The sequence below is a fragment of the Oncorhynchus gorbuscha genome, linkage group LG17, assembly GCF_021184085.1.
Source record: "Oncorhynchus gorbuscha isolate QuinsamMale2020 ecotype Even-year linkage group LG17, OgorEven_v1.0, whole genome shotgun sequence".
NCBI classification, from domain to species: Eukaryota; Metazoa; Chordata; class Actinopteri; order Salmoniformes; family Salmonidae; genus Oncorhynchus; species Oncorhynchus gorbuscha.
Genome location: NC_060189.1, coordinates 11,725,025 through 11,743,843, shown reverse-complemented (window position 1 = coordinate 11,743,843; position 18,819 = coordinate 11,725,025). Strand labels below are relative to the sequence as shown.

The 18,819-nt window shown below is 40.7% G+C and overlaps 1 protein-coding gene across 1 annotated transcript; it reads left to right on the top strand.

The window, feature by feature from the left end:
• Positions 1 to 5,983: 5,983 nt before the first annotated feature.
• Positions 5,984 to 18,200, top strand: LOC124001249 (zinc finger protein 292-like). Its single transcript, XM_046307897.1, has 8 exons — positions 5,984 to 6,201; positions 9,280 to 9,434; positions 9,748 to 9,826; positions 10,084 to 10,219; positions 10,352 to 10,554; positions 10,884 to 11,020; positions 11,371 to 11,512; positions 11,614 to 18,200. Exons 1-8 carry the CDS (start codon positions 6,052 to 6,054, stop codon positions 17,746 to 17,748), a joined length of 7,137 nt encoding a protein of 2,378 aa, XP_046163853.1. The 5' UTR covers positions 5,984 to 6,051; the 3' UTR covers positions 17,749 to 18,200.
• Positions 18,201 to 18,819: the final 619 nt, after the last annotated feature.

Genomic DNA, 18,819 nt, shown 5'->3' with positions numbered 1-18,819 from the left:
ATGATTTTAACAGCCTATAGCCTAATTTTGTCTGTCAAACAGGTAGGCCTATCTCTTATTTCTTAAATAGGAAGAGAATGGCTCCAACACAAAGACCCCTTGTTGTTAGTAAAAACTAATTAAAATGGAGATGGTTGAAAGGAATAATGCCGAATGGAATTTGACAAGTTTCAGCACCATGAACTGCCCATTTCTGATTGATTTTATTGCGGCTCCTGCTTCAAGATTGACCACCACCAGTGGCAGCCTGTCATTCAGGGACGGTGGGGCAGAGCCCCACCTGTTGTGAGCCCCACATTTTTAGCAATTGTTATTACAATTTTTTTTATTTTTAAAGGCCCACTGTCCCTGAATGACAGCCTGCCACTGGTGGTGGTCAATCTTGAAGCAGGAGCAGCAACAAAATACATCAGAAATGGACAGTTCATGGTGCTGAAACTTGCCTGTTTGGCATGTTATTTTGACATGAATAAGTGCAATATATCAGTTCATTGGCAACTGATAAAATTACGTCAAATCACGTTACATATTCAGTAGCGTTCAAAATCTTGGCTAGCAGTCATCATCATGAATCAAGGCGACAATCTACTGGCAAATCCCTTTTAATCCTTGTCATATGAAGAGAAATAATGAAGAGAAATTATAGATAAAACGTATGCTCATCAACAATTGGACATAAATATTACACAAGTTGGAAATCTCAAATTCAATAATGAGTGGTTTGGAAGGAATCAGTGGCTAACTGCAAGCATTGCAAAGCAATCATTAGCCTGCTATTCAGTGGAGTGGCTGTGAGGTCCCAAATCTTAGATTAAGGATCTGTTTTCAACATTGGCCATGCTGTCACTGAAGCATGATTTGTGCTGTGCTCAAAACAACTGTTAATTCAGAACTGCAAAATCTGACTTTAGTGAGTTCAAGACATCTGGAAACTTAGGAAAAACTAGCTACGACTGGGAAAATAGATTTTGAACTTTCATCCAATTCGGAATTGTAAATCGGGAACTCGGGCCTCTTTCTTGAGCTACGACCTGAAGATCACTCACGTCATCATGATCCAACCTTTTTTCCCCCTGAGTTCCCAGTTGTCTTGAAAGCACCATAAATCCAGACAGACTGGAATGACAGACTTTGATAACAAAATTTGCCCACGAAGGACCGCCACGCCACCTTCCGGTTCACAACAATGCTGCTGCATAAATGACGTAATATGCACTGTAGCTAAGAAAGTAATATTATGTGTCTCACCCTAATAATTGGGTCTATTTTCACCTCTTAATTTCACCTACTGTTCTGAATTTTTTTATTTAACTTGGCAAGTCAGTTAAGAACAAATTATTATTTACAATAACAGCCTATCAGGGAACAGTAGGTTAACTGCCTTGTTCAGGGGCAGAACAACATATGTTTTACCTCGGCAGCTCAGGGATTCAATCCAGCAACCTTTCGTTTACTGGCCCAACACTCTAACCACTATGCTACCTGCTGCCCCAAACTTGGTGGTGCACATGTAGCCTATAACCCGCTTTTGAGAAACGTAATCATTGAATATTGTAAGAGCTTTCATTGTCTGCTTATATTCCCCCTTTATTTATCCTACGTCCGTCCTATCTCGCTCATTAATGTCTTAATAGAAATGACAGATGGCCTCTTATTCGCTTGTCGTCCCCTTATGCCAGGACTGGGCAATTATTTTCCATGGAGGGCCACGTTGGAATATATATTTGCCTTCGCGGGCCAGAATCATATTACAGGATTATACATCATGTGTATGACTGTGTTGACAGATATATCTACTGTAAATCACATCCAGATATACTACTTATTTGACTTTTTTAACATGCACAAAAATAATCACATCCATGTTCTCCTTTTGGTAGGTATTTTCATTATTAAACATTCAATGAACTACACGGAGGGAAAATTACACTGTGCATTCAGCACCACAGACAGAACTCTTGTTAACGGGTATGCACAAAAACCCAAGAAAGTGAGAGAGCTCAACATCACATTTAATCTACGCCATCAGTGTGAGGAGTGAATTCTCTGATGGGCATTGACTAGAGCAGTGAAGTCAGGTATAGTTTCTGACGTCGCTATGCACAGGATTTCTGAGAGGTGAGAGTCAGTAAGAGATGATCTGTGCCTTGACTTGTTATTTTTTCATCACTGAAAATATTGATAATATGTTCACATACATAGGTTGACCCAAACAGTACAAATATATTCTGAGCATGACTCTTAATCTTTGGAAAGTTTTGTTCAAAAGATGCATAGAACCTCGTCAATGCCATTGTTTTGAATAGTTCTCCAATTACTGCATCAGACTGAAGATCATTGGGAGCATTATCTACATTGATGGTGAAAGGAGATTAAACCAACAGCATGTCATTTTCCAACACATTGAAATGCTCAAAATGATGAGAAAACTCACAGTTCAAAGCACGCAGCAGCGATGTATACTTCTCCCGCTGGTCATCTGATAGGGAACAGACTAGTAGTGTCATCTGATAGGGAACAGACTAGTAGTGTCATCTGATAGGGAACAGACTAGTAGTGTCATCTGATAGGGAACAGACTAGTAGTGTCATCTGATAGGGAACAGACTAGTAGTGTCATCTGATAGGGAACAGACTAGTAGTGTCATCTGATAGGGAACAGACTAGTAGTGTCATCTGATAGGGAACAGACTAGTAGTGTCATCTGATAGGGAACAGACTAGTAGTGTCATCTGATAGGGAACAGACTAGTAGTGTCATCTGATAGGGAACAGACTAGTAGTGTCGGAAGGTGGGTGAGATTGTTGGCTTCTCCTTGGCGGGTCAGGAGGAGTAATTTTGCCTTGAAGGCTTTGACAAGGATGTACATCCGATGTGCAAAAAGGCCCTTCCCTTGTAGTTACGAATTCAGTTCATTCATGAGGGCCATGATGTCCACAGTGAAGGCAAAATCAGTCAATCATTCTTTATCTTGCAGTTGAGGGAAATCCAAATATTTTCCTTTCATTTGCAAAAACTCAGCAATATCCGACTTCAGGTCCCACACCCTTTTAAGTACCTTCCCCAAACTCAGCCATCTCACCACGTTTGTGTGGTAGGGGAGATCTGCATGACTCTGTCTCATCCAACAGTGAGACAAACTGCCTGTGGTTTTAAGATTTTGCTCTTATGAAGTTTACCACTTTAGTGACTGTATCCACAATATGGCTCATTTTCAGAACACATTTACAGAGCACCTCCTGATGTATGATGCAATGCAGGAAAATAATTTTCTGATCTGGGATCAGCTCAGCTACTTGATCTTGTATCCTTTTAAAAAGGCCACGTTTTTTCCTGTCAAGTTTGGGCCCCCATCAGTGGTCACACTGGATAACTTTTCAAAACTCAGTCCCAGCTTTACCACACACTTATTAACCTCCTCCAATAAATCTTTCCCTGTGGTTGTGCTCTTCATTGACTGCACTGAAGCTCCTCTGTAATTTCAAAGTCTGGGGTTATGCCTCGTCACAATATCAATAACTGTGCCGTTTCGTGGGCATCACTGCTCTCATCCAGGACCAAGGAGAAATAGGTGAAATCCTTTACCTTGTCTCTCAATTGCTGTTCCATATTCTCTGCGATGTCTCCAACATGCCGTGTCACTGTTCGTCTTGACAGGGAAACATTTTCAAACAGCTCTTTCTTGTCGGGGCAAAGTATTGCTGCAGAGTCAATTAAACATTCTTTAATGAATTCTCCCTCGGCGAATGGCCTGTTATGTTTAGAAATGTTGTGGGACAGTACATAGCAAGCTCTCACAATTCCGTTGTTTGCTGAATGCAGTTTTGTGAAATGTCCTTGCTGCTTTTGCAACTGAGAAAGCAACTCTTTCGATGCACTTGCCCTCTGCTCAGAAGACGTATTCCTATATTTCTCTGCATGCTTCGTCTGGAAATGGCTGGACAAGTTGTAGTCTTTCAAGACAGCGATGCTCTCTTTGCACACTAAGCACACAGCTTTCCATGATACCTTAATAAATAACTATTTCGATGTCCACTCTTGCTGGAGGAACACCCTACATTCATTGTCTACTTTCCTTTTCTTTAAAATCTCTGAAAAACATTTTTTTTGCGCAATTTCGAGCTAGCTACTATTTATAACTGTGACTGTGTCAGCCTGTCAGTCACTATCTGTCCTCGTGTAGTTGTTATTTATACGTGCCTTCAAAATAAATGTCCCCCAGGCGGTGGGAGTTAAATCATTGCATAAAGGCGAGTATTCATTGGGCTTTTAATTTGAATAACAAATACATTTTTTCAAAACTTTTCAATCTCAAATTATTTATGTGATCTGAGCATAATTCCACAAGCCACATTGAATCAAGTCGCAGGCCACATATTGCCCCGGGCAGGCCTTTGCCCAGGCCTGCCTTATGCCATAGTTTGTACATCTCAATTGTCAGTAGAAACCACATTTGTTTAAGCAAGTCAGCCATCTCAGCTATGTTTTTTTTTAGTAAATGTGGCTGAATGAACTGTTTCGCTGCCAGACAAGGCTCCGCTGATAGCCAGGTGTAGCAGTGGTAAAGTGTTGGGACTGCTGTTGGGCCCTAACAGTTTGTGGGCACCGTTTGTCACCTTTATAGTGCAATTAATGTATTGTTTAGTGTTGTGTTGAGTGTAGTGGCTTTGCTGGCATGCATCTAACATATTATTTGTTTTGCCTCACCAAGATTTACATGCTAAAAATGCCACTGACCACCATAATGACAGTTACTTGAATCTGTCTTATTGTGAGGTCAATAACTCTGATAAATACACCATAGGCAATAAACATATTGTTTTTAATCAAATAAATTATAGTAGTAGCAAGCTATCAAAGTTGACATCCAGTCTTCAGCAGCATACCACCCTGCATCCCACTGCTAGCTTGCTTCTCAAGGTAAGCAGAGTTGGTCCTGGTTAGTCCCTGGATGGGAGTCTGATGGAAGTGGTGTTGTAGGGATGTAAGAACTCTTTCATCTGGACTAAACTATGGACTAAAAAAATATCCCAATACCCTAGGGGAGTGATTGTGGACATGGCCCTGTGTTGGCAGCTGTCTTTTGGATGGGATGATAAACGGGTGTCCTGACTCTCTGTGGTCACTAAAGATCCCATGACATTTATCGTAAGAGTTAACCCCAGTGTCCTGGCTAAATTCCCAGTCTGGCCTTCATGGCCACCTAGACATCCCCAGTTTACAAGTAGCTTATTCATCCTCCTGTAACTATTCCCCAGGTTGTTGCTGTAAATGAGAATGTGTTCTCAGTCAATTTACCTGGTAAAATAAGGGTTAAATAAAAAATAGCTTCATGCTCTCCTTCTCAAATTGAACAGAATATAGGCTATTTTAGGGATTAGGCCTAATCAACAACAAACAATTCTGAAGAAGCATTTGAACTGCCACCGTAGACTACACAGTCAATGGTTAGGCAGAATACGACAACGTTATTGATCAGCAAGAGCAGAGCAGGCAGGGGCTCAGGGTTGGAACATCGATTGCAGTGTGTAATGCAGCCAAGCTGTATTTACCAGCCTCTATCCTGGAAATATAACTTTGCACTGTGCTTCTCCAAGCATGCACTTCGTAGCTTTAGGCTATGAATCACTTGATTGAGACCACACAAATCAATAGCCTATAGGCGCAATTGATATTGCGGCCCAGTACAGAATCAGAGGGGCAGCACCAGGCACACATCCATAGAAAGCCTAAAAGCAACTCATTGTAAACGCTGAGAAAAATCGACATTTCATCAATTACAAATTACATGACCCTCCCTTGGACTAGATTTAAAAAATAATAATACTAAACCCTCCCCTTGACTGAAAAGGAAAAAGCATGACCCTCCCCCATTTTCCTAACGGTAACCATTCGGTAAATTTCGATCCATCTCTTAGGGTTGGCGAAAAGTCACTTCGAAGTGGCGTGTTTTTAGGCAGACCCTCGCCTCTCCCTTCCCCCCTTTGCGTGTGCGTGTGCGATTCTGGCAGCGTAACATCTGTGCGTACGCGGTCGTGATTGTGTTGTGAAGATGGCGGAGGGAGAGACAGAGAAGGAATATGCCACAAGAAAAGCTATCGAGCGGCTCCGAGAACGGTTCCAGGAATTGACTACAACACTTAAAGAAAGCCCAGAATCGCCGTCGGACGCCTCTTTGCGTTTCTGCCAGGAATTCTGCCAGGTCCGCATGTTTTTCCAACTACCCATCCTAGCTAGTTTGCAGCCTTCCATCCAGCTTCCTGGCTGATGATGCGCGTGTACGTTAGCTACAACAATGTAGCTAGCTCGCGCTAGCCACATCAGAACAGATATATAAACACACACCATTGCTCCCTGTTTTACCGTTTGATTATTGTAGTTAGTAAAATATATACATTCGTTTTTTTCCGATATGTAGTTTAATATATTACTTTGGCATGATATCTTATCATCACTCATTTCCCCTGCTAGTTGACGTTAGCTAGCTGCTAGATGAATGTTGGCTAGTTAGCTAGTTGATCAGGCTCCTTCATGCTGAGAAGAGCTAGCTTGGTTTTTGTGCGGATTTGCATTCAAATGCACCGGTGTTTTAGGTTTGCACGACACGAAACGAATTTCATCCATGTAAATGTGCATATTTAAAATAGAAATTAAGGCAAATTAACGTTTTTCCATTCGTCCATTGTGTTAGTGGATCAATATTGAGTGTGCCCCTAAAAGTCTAATGTATAGGCCTGGCCTACCAAATACCTAGGTAGTATTTATTTTCATGCAACTCATAGGTTAACTACGTGTGTAAGGTTTTACTGGTTAGAAAAACAATATTAACTCGTCAGTTGGTAGGTTTATTCGGTTCTGTGTATTGTATGACAAACCTGCTGGGCCTTGTTTGAAACCCCTCCAGTGCGAAGTGATGAATTTATTGATTTATTTAACCAGGTAAGTTGACTGAGAACTCGTTCTTATTTACAGCAACGACATGGGGAATAGTTACGGGGGGATGAATGAGCCAATTGGAAGCTGGGGATGATTATGTTAGTGATGATGCATGAAGCACAATCTCAAACTATCAGGTCAAATTTGGAGATAAAACTGCAATGGTGATTAATCATCTGACACAGATTAGTAACAATATACACATAAAATAGCCTTGTACCATATGTTTTCTTACTAAGAAATGGTATTTAGACAGTTGCAGAAAAAATACTTAGTCACTTCAAGATTGTGTGTTATCAAGTGTTTTAATTTTTTATATATTTTTTTACATGTGTTGTGCAATGCATTGAAATACCATGTTACATTTAGCCTACATTTAGCAATAGCCACACTTTGATGGCCTAGCTACAATTTGAAAGGGTGGTTATATGTGAATGCTTCCATACAGCGTATAGGTAGTGTTAATAAGCAGGTTTTCCCAAACTCGGTCCAGGGTTCTCACCTGGGTGCACGTTTTTTACCCTATCACTACACAGCTGATTAAAATAACCAACTCATTGTCAAGCTTTGATGATTTGAATCAGTTGCATAGTGCTAGGGTGAAAACTAAAACGTGCAGGACCGAGTTGGTGAAACCCTGATGTAAAGCATAGTACAGAGATTTTTGGGCCAACCTTTGTGATACTTTCTCAATTCCCGACATGGAAGACAATACATATTCTAAAGTTATATATTTAGTTGCAGGGGTTTTGTTTTAAATTGAGAAAATTATTAAATTAAATATATATATTTTTTTGCTCCATGAAGTAATCCAACAGCAATGTGTATGCCGCCATCGTGTCTATTTCAAATCTTCTCACATTGATTGAGACAGGTGGGTGTCCACCACGAAGTGCTTCATGTCATGATTACATTCGTCTCTCTTGATCAATGAGAAGATTTTAAATAGACAATATGGCGGCGTACACATTGTTGGATTACTTCATGGAGCAAAAAATTCAGTGAATTTAATAACGGAGCCTCTTCTAAATTCAAATTAACCCACTGCAACTAGACATGGACGTTTAGCCGACGTGTTGTCTTCCAAGTCAGGAAGTTATAAAGTATTTTTTCTGCGCAAAGGTTGGTCAAATTCTCTGCTATGCTTTACACTATCTACCTTGTAACAACTGTATGGAAGCGTTCACATATTGCCACCTTTTCAAAGTCTAACTATAGAAGAGCCACACTCATTTGCGCAGAGATTAGGCTTCCTCTTGAATGGAAGAAGGGATGACGGACAAGGAAAAGATTGTCAGTGCTTGTAGTATTCAAGCTTGTCTCACTCAACTGTGAATATTAGGCCTGCATCCTACATGGTTAGCCTACTCACTACTCAGTGTGGTTTAGCCTATTATAGGCTACTGCATGGCTTCCAATTGGCCCTCACTATAGCCTTGATTCAGCAGCCCGACTTATAGAATTTAAAGCAGCATCCCGTATACTGCTCGTCTAGCAGTGGTGGAAAAGTACCCAATTATCATACTTGAGTAAATGTAAAGAAACCTTTAATAGAAAATGACTCAAGTAAAGGTCACCCAGTAAAATGTTACTTGTGTAAAAGTATTTGGTTTTAAATATACTTAAGTATCAAAAGTAAAATTATAATTTCATATTCCTTCTATTAAGCAACCCAGACTGCACCATTTTCTCTTTTTTTGAAATTTATGGATAGCCAGGGGCACACGTCAACATTCAGACATAATTTACAAACAAAGCATGTGTGTTTAGTGAGTCCGCCAGATCAGAGGCACTAGGGATGACCAGGGATGTTCTGTTGATAAGTGCGTGAATTGGACCATTTTCCTGTCCTACTAAGCATTCAAAATTTTACAAGTATTTTTGGGTGTCAAGCAAAATGTATGGAGTAAAAAGTACAATATTTTCTTAATGAATGTAGTAAAAGTAGTCAAACTACAGATACCCCCAAAAATAACTTACGTAGTACTTTAAAGTGTTTTTTTACTTACGTAATTTACACCATTGTCGTCTAGCTATGTTGGTTCATCTTACTTTTTTAAATTTAAAATCACAGATATAAAGAGGTTGTTAGCAGTCCAACAGTCTTCATTACATTGGTGATTGACATAGATATTCCTACCAGGAGAATGCACTAGGAATCGTATTAGCTGTTCTCAATTTTATATTTTAATGGAATGTAGCGTATTTTACCTAGACGGACTAATAATTAATGCAATTGTGCAATTACACTCTTTGTATGGTAATTGTTAAGGAGTTAGCTAGTTGAAGAAATGCATTAATTTAATAGCAGGCAATAATCAGCTTGCCATGCTTTTGTTTGCAGATCCTTGTGGAACATGCAGGTCGATGGAAGGCTGAGGAGGAGCCACTGCCTTTACTGGAGGTGTACACAGTGGCCATACTCAGTTATGCAAAAGCCATCACCTGTCTCTCCTCCGAATGTGAAAATGTGCCACTCGTACTTGAAAACCTAGGACTGTGAGTACTCAAAGATAAAACGTCAAAATCTGATTTACATGCATGAATGCTTCATGGAACCAGCTGTGCGGTTTTCAGATGGTAGTAGGCCTATGTTACTAAATGACAGTGAGCATTCCAGTTTTATTAGCGCTAGTGACCAATACAACTGTGCATTGCCCCACTAATTTGACAATAAATAAATTAGGCTTTGCGTATATGAGCTGCGGCAGAAGGGCGTAGTGCTTCTTTAATTTTAGTAATCTGCACACAACTGTAGCATCATTAGCATGAACCAAAACAAACTCATTGAATGACCCTGTTTTACTTGCAGGAGCTGTGTGGAGCTCCTGCTCTCATTGCCTGAGAGTGTCCCTGGTGCCTTATGGGAGGAGTTCCAGTCCTGTGTCAAGGTTAGTCTCCAGTGCTGCTCTATTTTTCTTTTGCTCTTAGAACAGCAATGTTTGTAAATGAGCCTATTATGCCAATTATCTTTTGAAAAATGACTAGATGACCCAATCAAAGTAAAAAATATATATGTGCATGCATTGAAACATGCACATATCACCCTGTTTGACATAATTAGTTAATCTAGGCCTACGTTTTGAAAAGTTTAGTTTTTTTGTTTTGCATAGCTCTAAAGTATTAAGTTATATGCTCTCCTTTACAGTCGGCACACAGCCTTCTGCAAAAACATGGGAACACACAGCTTCACATGCTATCAGCTATGGCACAGGAGCCTGGCGTGTGGACCAACACCACTCTGTGCAGCATTCTGTCTAATGAGATGCCTGAAATTGACAGAGGTTAGTTTTAGCCTACCTGTGTAGTTTTTTTGTTGCAAGAACTTTGAACACATGAGATGACTGATTTTTAAATGTTGTGGTGACTGCTCAGTAGTGTTATTTGTAATCGTGTTCCCTTTTTCTACTCCCCAGTTCATGAGTTCCTGCAAATGGAAGGTCCCACACTCCTTAGTATGCGAATAAAGCACCTTATCAAACAGAATCGAGCAGAGAAAGCAGCTGTCTTAGCGAAGATGTGCTCAGAGTATCCAGAGTATGAAGGAAAGGGGAACTTCAAGCAGACGTACCTTGTTTGCCTGTGTATGACAAAAACACGAGTACAACTAATGCAAGAGGTGAGTGGATAGCATTCTTTTACATCAAGTCGTTTAACAGACTAGTGCATTCAAAAAAGGGGGTTGAACAAGGGCTTGTCTTTTAATTTTTTTATTTTTTTTTATAAACATTTGAGTCATTTAGCAGACGCTCTTATCCAGAGTGACTTACAGTAGTGAGTGCATACATTTTCGTGCTGGTCCCCAGTGGGAATCGAACCCACAGCCCTCAGTAGTGAGTTATCCAAACTCCAGTTGGATAATGATGAATGAAAATAACCCTGATGGAAAATCATCAACTGTGGGTGACTGTAGAATACCATAATTATGACATGTTATCTCTGGGTCAGATCATGCAGGTAGACTGTAAGGATGGATTGGAGATGATTTGTAACCTGGAGTCGGATGGGGATGAAAAAGGAGCCCTTTGTTTGTGCTCTGCATTCCTTGAGCGGCAGCTTCTCCAGGGAGATGTGTATTGTGCCTGGTGAGTATTGCCGTCTAATTTCCATTTTCCACTTGCTTTGTTTAATGTGGATGTGACGTAATTTGTATTTATTTAGTTATTTTTTTCTGTGGGGTGGGGTCTAACCAGTACAATATACATTTCTCTAAATGTTTTTCTTGAAATTATATGAAAGGTACATACATACTAAGTATGGATCATTATGATCATATTACAGAGTTAGAAAAGTAATAATACATTTAGTTTGTAAAGGAGACAAAAATAAGTGAGCCAACCTCCTAATGGATGTCGTATGTCGACGACAAACTTATCTCTTGTAAAGCCCTTAATGTGTGACAGCCCTTCATGTGTGTTCACTTTTCTTTTTACAGGGAGCTCACACTATTCTGGAGCAAGCTTTTAATGCGGTCAGAGTCTTCAGCTGATGCATTTCTTGGTCAATGCAGAAAGTTGGTTCTGCTTTCCAGGAGCGTCTGTCATATCCTCTTCCTCATCAAGGTTATCCAATCGGAGGTGAAATTCTTGAATGTGTAAAATTGTATAGGTTACTGCTTGGATATACCATGTAACAATTTATATTCTCATGACTGACTTTGGCTTTATTTTTTTCTCAGGTTGGAGAAGTGGGACTGCCGGTGTGCATTGAAATGTGCATTCAAGCTCTACAAATGGCATCCAGTGACAACACGGACAGCAGGACCACCATCTGCAAAACTATTTCCTGCCTTTTGCCCACTGATTTTGAGGTGAAACGGGCATGCCAACTAACAGAGTTCCTCTTTCAGCCAACTGTGGACTCATATTATGCTGTTGAAGCACTCTATAATGAACCTGATGAAAAGCTTGAGGACGAGAATCTTCCAGTACCCAACTCGCTACGCTGTGAGTTACTGTTGGCCTTGAAGACACAGTGGCCTTTTGATCCAGAGTTCTGGGACTGGAGAACCTTGAAGCGCAATTGTTTGGCATTGATGGGTGAGGAGGGATCCATTGTGTCATCTATCGACACTCTCAATGACGCAGATGAGGGACTTGAGGATGATGCAGCAGAAAAAGGTCCAGAATTCAAAGACCTTGAGGACTTTATTTTGAATACTACAAATGAATTGAATGAAATTGCAGATGAAAAAGAGAAAAATAGGGAAGCTAAGAAATTAAGGGAGAAAGGGTTTGTGTCTGCAAGATTTAGGAATTGGCGAGCCTATATGCAGTATTGTGTTCTATGTGATAAAGAGTTCCTTGGCCACAGGATAGTCCGCCATGCACAGAAGCATTTTAAAGATGGGGTCTACACCTGTCCAATTTGTGCTGACAGCTTTGACACTAAGGAGATTCTTGAGCCACATGTAGCATCCCACGTGAAGCAGTCTTGCAAAGAGCGACTTGCTGCTATGAAAGCAACAAGGAAATTGCCCAAGCCAACGCAATCTACCAGTAGTCATTGTAATAATTTTAAAGACGGCGCTGTGGTGAAGCTTGAGGCAGAGACCATTGTCAGTCCAAATGATGCTCATTCTCTGGATGGAAATTGCAACAGTGCTGAAACGGTCAAAGTCAGTCCTCCAAAGCCTGTACAAACTAAGGTCAGTCCTCAAAAGCCTGTACCAACTAGATATGAAGCAGAATTTACTGAGGATTGTGTCTGCCCTGTTACATACTGTCAGAAGGTATTCAAGTTTTTTCGGAGTCTTGTAACGCATGTAAAAGCCCACAAAAATGACGAGGAAGCAACACGTTTTCTGGAGATACAACGACAGAAGGTTGTGTGTCAGTATTGCCGTCGGCAGTTTGTGAATTCCAGACATCTCAATGATCATTTGCAAATGCACTGTGGCGCTAAGCCATACTATTGCATACAGCTGAATTGCACAGCCAGCTTTCACTGCAATTCGGAACTTCTCATGCACAAAAAACAACACACTGACTTTAAGTCACAGTGTATGTTTCCTAATTGTGGAAGGATTTTCAACGAGGCCTACCTGCTGTATGATCATGAGGCACAACATTACCTTACATTCACTTGCAAAATAGCTAATTGTGGGAATATTTTCTATTCACAGTCCCAGCTAAATTTGCATCAGCAGAACCATGACACTAATGAAATGCCCGTCGCAAGTGAGAACAATCCTATAGCTGAAATAGAACCTTCCACCCAGTGCTCCGCTAGGCAAGAGGAAACTTGCTCTGCCTCTGTCAATCTAGATCAGAAGACTGCACAGGATTATGTGACGGAAGAAGTGGTTAAATCAGGTTCGTCAACAGTTCCTGAGAACCCAAAATGCCCAATGAAAATAAAACATTCAGTCGAGAGTATGTTGAGCAGTTCTGTTGTCAATCCCAGAAAGGAATTTCGGAAGTGTTATGTTCCACTGATCAAAACTAAGTTGGGATTGGAGAATGCAAAACTATCTCCTGTCGTCCCACACCAAGAAATGATAGCAAATCATGTGGATCCCCAATATCACTGTGGAACAAATCCTTTGAAAGGGTGCCCAAAAGAGGAGCAGAATAACAGACCAACTGAAGCTGTTCAGAAAGTGTTGCCACAGGACTTTCCTCCACGAGAAATTAAGAGTGAACCCCCATTTATTCTACATCCATATCAAAACACTCCTGCAATAACTGGTAGAGATGAGGATGAGTATAGTTGTCCACTTGAAGCATGTGACCGCAAATACAGTACCTCCAAAAGTCTCTCCCGACATGTAAAGAAAAACCATCCAGGCATTTTTGAAGACTGGAAACTGGCAAAGAAGTACAAGAAAGTTGTCAAAATAACATCGAGAAAGGTTCCATCAGTGAACAAGACTTCACAGGACCCAGAGAACAAAACATTACTTCATCAAGCACCACTATGCAGCAATAGTGGATTACAGCAGTTTGAATATCCGGTGGCATGTTCAAATTTACCTGCAATTTGCCCCGTTTGGGAAACCCCCCCAAACCAGACTGGTCTAATGCAGTCCGAGATGGGTGACTCATGGACATCTACATTGAACGATTGCTATGCAGAGGTCTTCCATCTGAATGAATACCCCAATAAGAGCATAACTCCTTGGCAATCAGAACCGTATCAACTGTTAGAAAGGGGCAGAGAACATACACCAGCAAATATGCATGATAGTGCCATCCAACCCATTAAATCAGAGTCAAGTCTGATGAATCAGATGTCGGAATATGTGTCAAGCTCTCTTATGCTGGATAATGGAGGACAACACTATGGGATAACTAATTCTGGGGATAATGTTGATGTTTCCCTAATGGGAAAAAACTATTCCAGTATGTCTGGCCAAGAAAGTAACAATTTGTCAGCTGGAGGTTCCCATGCTTCATATGTTCCAAATGAATATGTCCTTAATTCAAGGGCATCAATAGACATTCCAAGCAATGCAGTGAGCCATGATGGCCAAGTAGCAACAAGAAACACAGTGGAGATGACCAACATGGAGGACGTAACTCATCTTACATCACCCAATTATGAGAATCAGATGAGCAGCTCTGTAGATGAAATGCTTCTTAGTCCGCATGCTTCTATCCAAAAAGATGTATCGTACAATGAGGACACTCATGCAGAATCTGAAGCTATCCCTGCAGATGAGAAGATTGCTGATCATGAGACACAGAAAGTAAAACGCTGCAGACTCAGCAAGAGAACGAAATGGCCTGCTATCATAAAGGATGGCAAAGTCATCTGCCGAAGATGCTTTAGAGAATTCTCAAGCACAAAGTCTCTCGGAGGTCATCTTTCAAAACGCTCCCAGTGCAAGCCATTAGTTGAAATGGACTTAACGGCGGATTTGCCTATGTCATTTCTCGACTTTCTCAATGACCCAAACGTTCCTGAAACTGGATCAATATACAACATACTAAATGGTGAATTCCCACAGGAAGGTGTTGGTAATCCCTCCACGCCAAATCCTTCTAATTTGTCACAAAAGGAAACCCAAAAACCACTGGATTCTCAATCATCAAACACTTTTCCTTCAGTTTCGGCCGGTAGACAATCCAAACTCAGCCCAAATAAAACAGTGTGGATAGAATTGAAAGAGTCAAAGAATTATGCTGGCAGTCAGCAGGATGGGGAGTCAAAAGGCAGTCTTGCTGAAAAAAGGTCAAGTGCAACTTCCTTTGCGGCATGTCAAGATGACAAGGTTATAGAAATTCAAAATGCCCTACAAATGTTGGATTTAGTTGAAGCTGCACATGAGAAAAGTTTGCAGGAAACGTGTTCCTCAAAGTACAGTGCCAGCCAAAGCAATGCAATCTCAAGCTATAATGTCATGCAAAAAGATCATGTTCAAAACACGACAACAAAAACGATTGTCAAGAAGGAAGACCAGAATCGTGATAATGGCCCCAAGCCATTCAAGTGTGAAATGGATTATTGTGAATATGGGTTCATGACAAAAGAGGCATTATTCAGACACCTTGGTAGAGTTCATGATTACACCATTGAGATGATTGAGGAACTCAAGAAAACCCCTGTCAAATTCTCTCCATATCCTTGTTACATTTGCCCCAAAACATTTACCAGAACCACAGGCCTAAGAATTCACTATGAAAAAGTCCACCACCTGACGCAGGCAGAGATGAACAAGTTAAAGGTCGGAAATCGCAAAAAAAGGTCAAGCAACCCCAATATTAAAACAGAGGTAGAGAGTAGTCATGGAACTGGATCTTCAGTTGTGTCAACTTTCATCAAACAAGAGCCACTTGATATTGACACTGGCTGTTCAATTCAAAGCACAAATCAAGACGGTCATGCACAATCCTCTGAGATCATTACAGCTGGAGATGCAGTTCAAGAGGATTCCATGCATCAATTAACAGTTGAGAGAGTGCAATCACCACAAGATACCTTGGATGACTTGGACAAGTCATTTTACGAATTAGAATCACCATCAAAGACCAGATATACCAAGAATGAGACCTTAATGACAGCCTCACAAATTAACCACACTCCAGTGTTGAAGCAAAAATTAGGTCAAGGTGACACTGCGGAGGGGCCAGCTGCACGTTCTGATGCTAGATCTTTTAGCCATGCAACAGAGGTGGCATCCAGCCAGGCTGTGAAACCCTCACCAGAAAAAGCAAGTTGTTCAAAAAACACAATATCCAAAGATGAGGTTAATTTCCAAAGGAAAGAAAAGGTTCAGAAAAGGTTGGGGCTTCAACTGTGTGACGGTGACAATTCTTTTAGCCCATATAGGCCCTACCGTTGTGTTCATGAAGGATGCGCTGCAGCCTTTACCATCCAGCAAAATCTGATCCTTCACTCTAGGGCTATGCATCAGTCATCCCTTCCCCTGTCTTCAGGAGACCTTGATACTGTAAAGGCTGTCACTGGTGAACAAGCTGCTGAAGTTGAGAATAATGAAATCCAATGTCAAGTGAAAGACTGTTCAAGGATATTTCCAGGGATTACAACCTTGGTGCAGCATTACCTATTGCTTCATAAATTCACTAGAGATAAAACCACTGCTATGATGTCAAGCCTCAATATAGGGACATTCCAGTGTGACCGGTCAGAATGTACACTCTCCTTCACCTCTGTGGAGAAATACATTGACCACATCAAAAACGTTCACAAAGAAATAAACATCTCTGAGAGAGGCAGTGTAGATCAGACTTTTAAGTGTGGGTATGATGGCTGTGACCGGGTCTACACTACAAAGTCAAACCTTCTTCGTCATGAGATGAAAAAGCATGATTTAATTTATATTCCCAGAACACAGCAACAGAGAACAACATGCGTCAAGCCCAACAATGGCAAAGAGAACATTGAAAACGCAGTCAAATTGAACAAGAAAAACACTAAGAAAGATGATGGATCGCTCGACCACTGGACTAACTTTGGAAAACCCTCTCTGAAATCTATGGATGAGGCATCTGCCATCTGCACCCAAAAATTATCTTTGCAATATCCATGCATGATAAAAGGCTGCGACACAGTTGAACAGACTGAACGGAATATATTCAAACATTACACCACACATGGCCTCACCGAGAAATATATAGAGGATCAGAGAACCCAGTTTATGTTCTGTAAAAAGTACCCATGCTCAAGAGTCAAAGATGCAAACAAATCCGAGGGTATGTCAACAGACTCCTCTGAGGAGACGGACCCTGACGAGGATGAGCCTGAGACTTCAGAGACCAACTGTCAGAGGCAAGAAGTGTTGGATGGTGATATTCAAGCAGAGGCTACACTTTCAACTGATGAGATTTCTGAATCCCAGTTTTTTACTTCAGAGGTCAAAAAGAGGGGTTGCCCCCGAAAATCAGAGCGGAGAGCATTAGCTTGTCCGGACAGAAGGTTGACTCTGAGAAATCGGCCGGCAGATAAAGTTCACCAGTTGACAGAGGCTTCGGACCAGGGCTCCACTGCTTCTCAAGAGGAAGAAAGCAAGGGCGGTATTGCACTGGAGAGTTTCCCGAAGTTCCTGGATACTTCACCATCGACCCACACTCCCAAAAGAAAAATTAGTGGAGGTTCAAGGAGTGAGTTGCCATTAAAACGGCAGCGTACCCTAAAGCAGAAGACCGCTAATATTATGTCCGCAACACCCGATGAAGTTATTGGAGCATGTCAAAACCTTGTAGACTTCAGAAATCCTCAAAATCTTCAATCCGTGAACAATGTGAAGATTGTAATGGACAAAACCTTTTCCGGTGGTGCTGATCTTCTGCTAAAGCAACTTCAAGATATGCGACCCATGGTTATAATACAAAAGTGGCTTTATAGTTGATGGATTGCTCACAGCCTGATGCTTTTATTTTCGACTAACTCAGGATTAGAAAAGTAACATGCTGCAAACAGATCTGTTAATATTGTATCAGATATCCAATGGTAAACAGTTTTGACCATTAGACAATTGAAGATGGAGTATTTTCTACTTATGACATGTTATTGTTGATTTTAAGTTTGGATAATGTATGTTACTCATATAAGAACCAGGTAATCTGTAGGGAACATAGACTTTAGAACATGTTTGTATTTATTAGGCTTCTAGTACTAAAATTGTTTTTTGCTAAATTGATAATTTTAAGGAAAAACAAAAGTTTTTATATATCCCTATGGGATTTTATTTTTTGTTTGTATTTATTTTATTTTTAAACACTATCTGTAATATTTACATGTCTTCCACAAAGTGTTCAATAAAATGTAACTGTTTGCTTTTATAAAAGTTGATGTACAGAACTTTGTTTTGCAAGTTATTTATTTACATTCAGTCATTATTATAAAGCAACTCTGTGGAGAGCCTATTTGGTGTCAAATGTAGCAGTTAAGACTCATCAAGTTCAAGACAGCCATAACCCTTACTGAATCCATAAGAGCTGACGTTTAATTTGTCATGGCTGTATTTATTCAGTCACACCTGTATTAGTTTGAACCCTGACGCATTTTGGTGTAATTTTGTTATTTTACTATCCCTTCTTGTCTCGTAAACTAGCAGCCTCTACATGGTTTTCAGCGTGTTATTGTTAAGTTTTGGGCCAAATTGGGTGATCCTCTCCCCCTATTGGTCTCCTTGCAACCTGTTCAAGTTCCGCAATATATTGCAACTCACTGTTGGAAAATTGCGAGCAACATATCCCGGCCGGCAGATGGCGCTTTTATTCATTTTACGTCTTGTCATCAATGGCAAACGATGTAAAATGAATAACACCGCCATCTGCCGGCCGGTTGGGATATGTTGCTCACAATTTACGCAGTTCCTTTGTTTGGTTTTTAAAACAAAATAACTCTTAGACAGTTCACCCTTGTTTGCTGGTTTGTTTTACCGATGTCCGTTCACATGAATCTTGAAACACTCAGC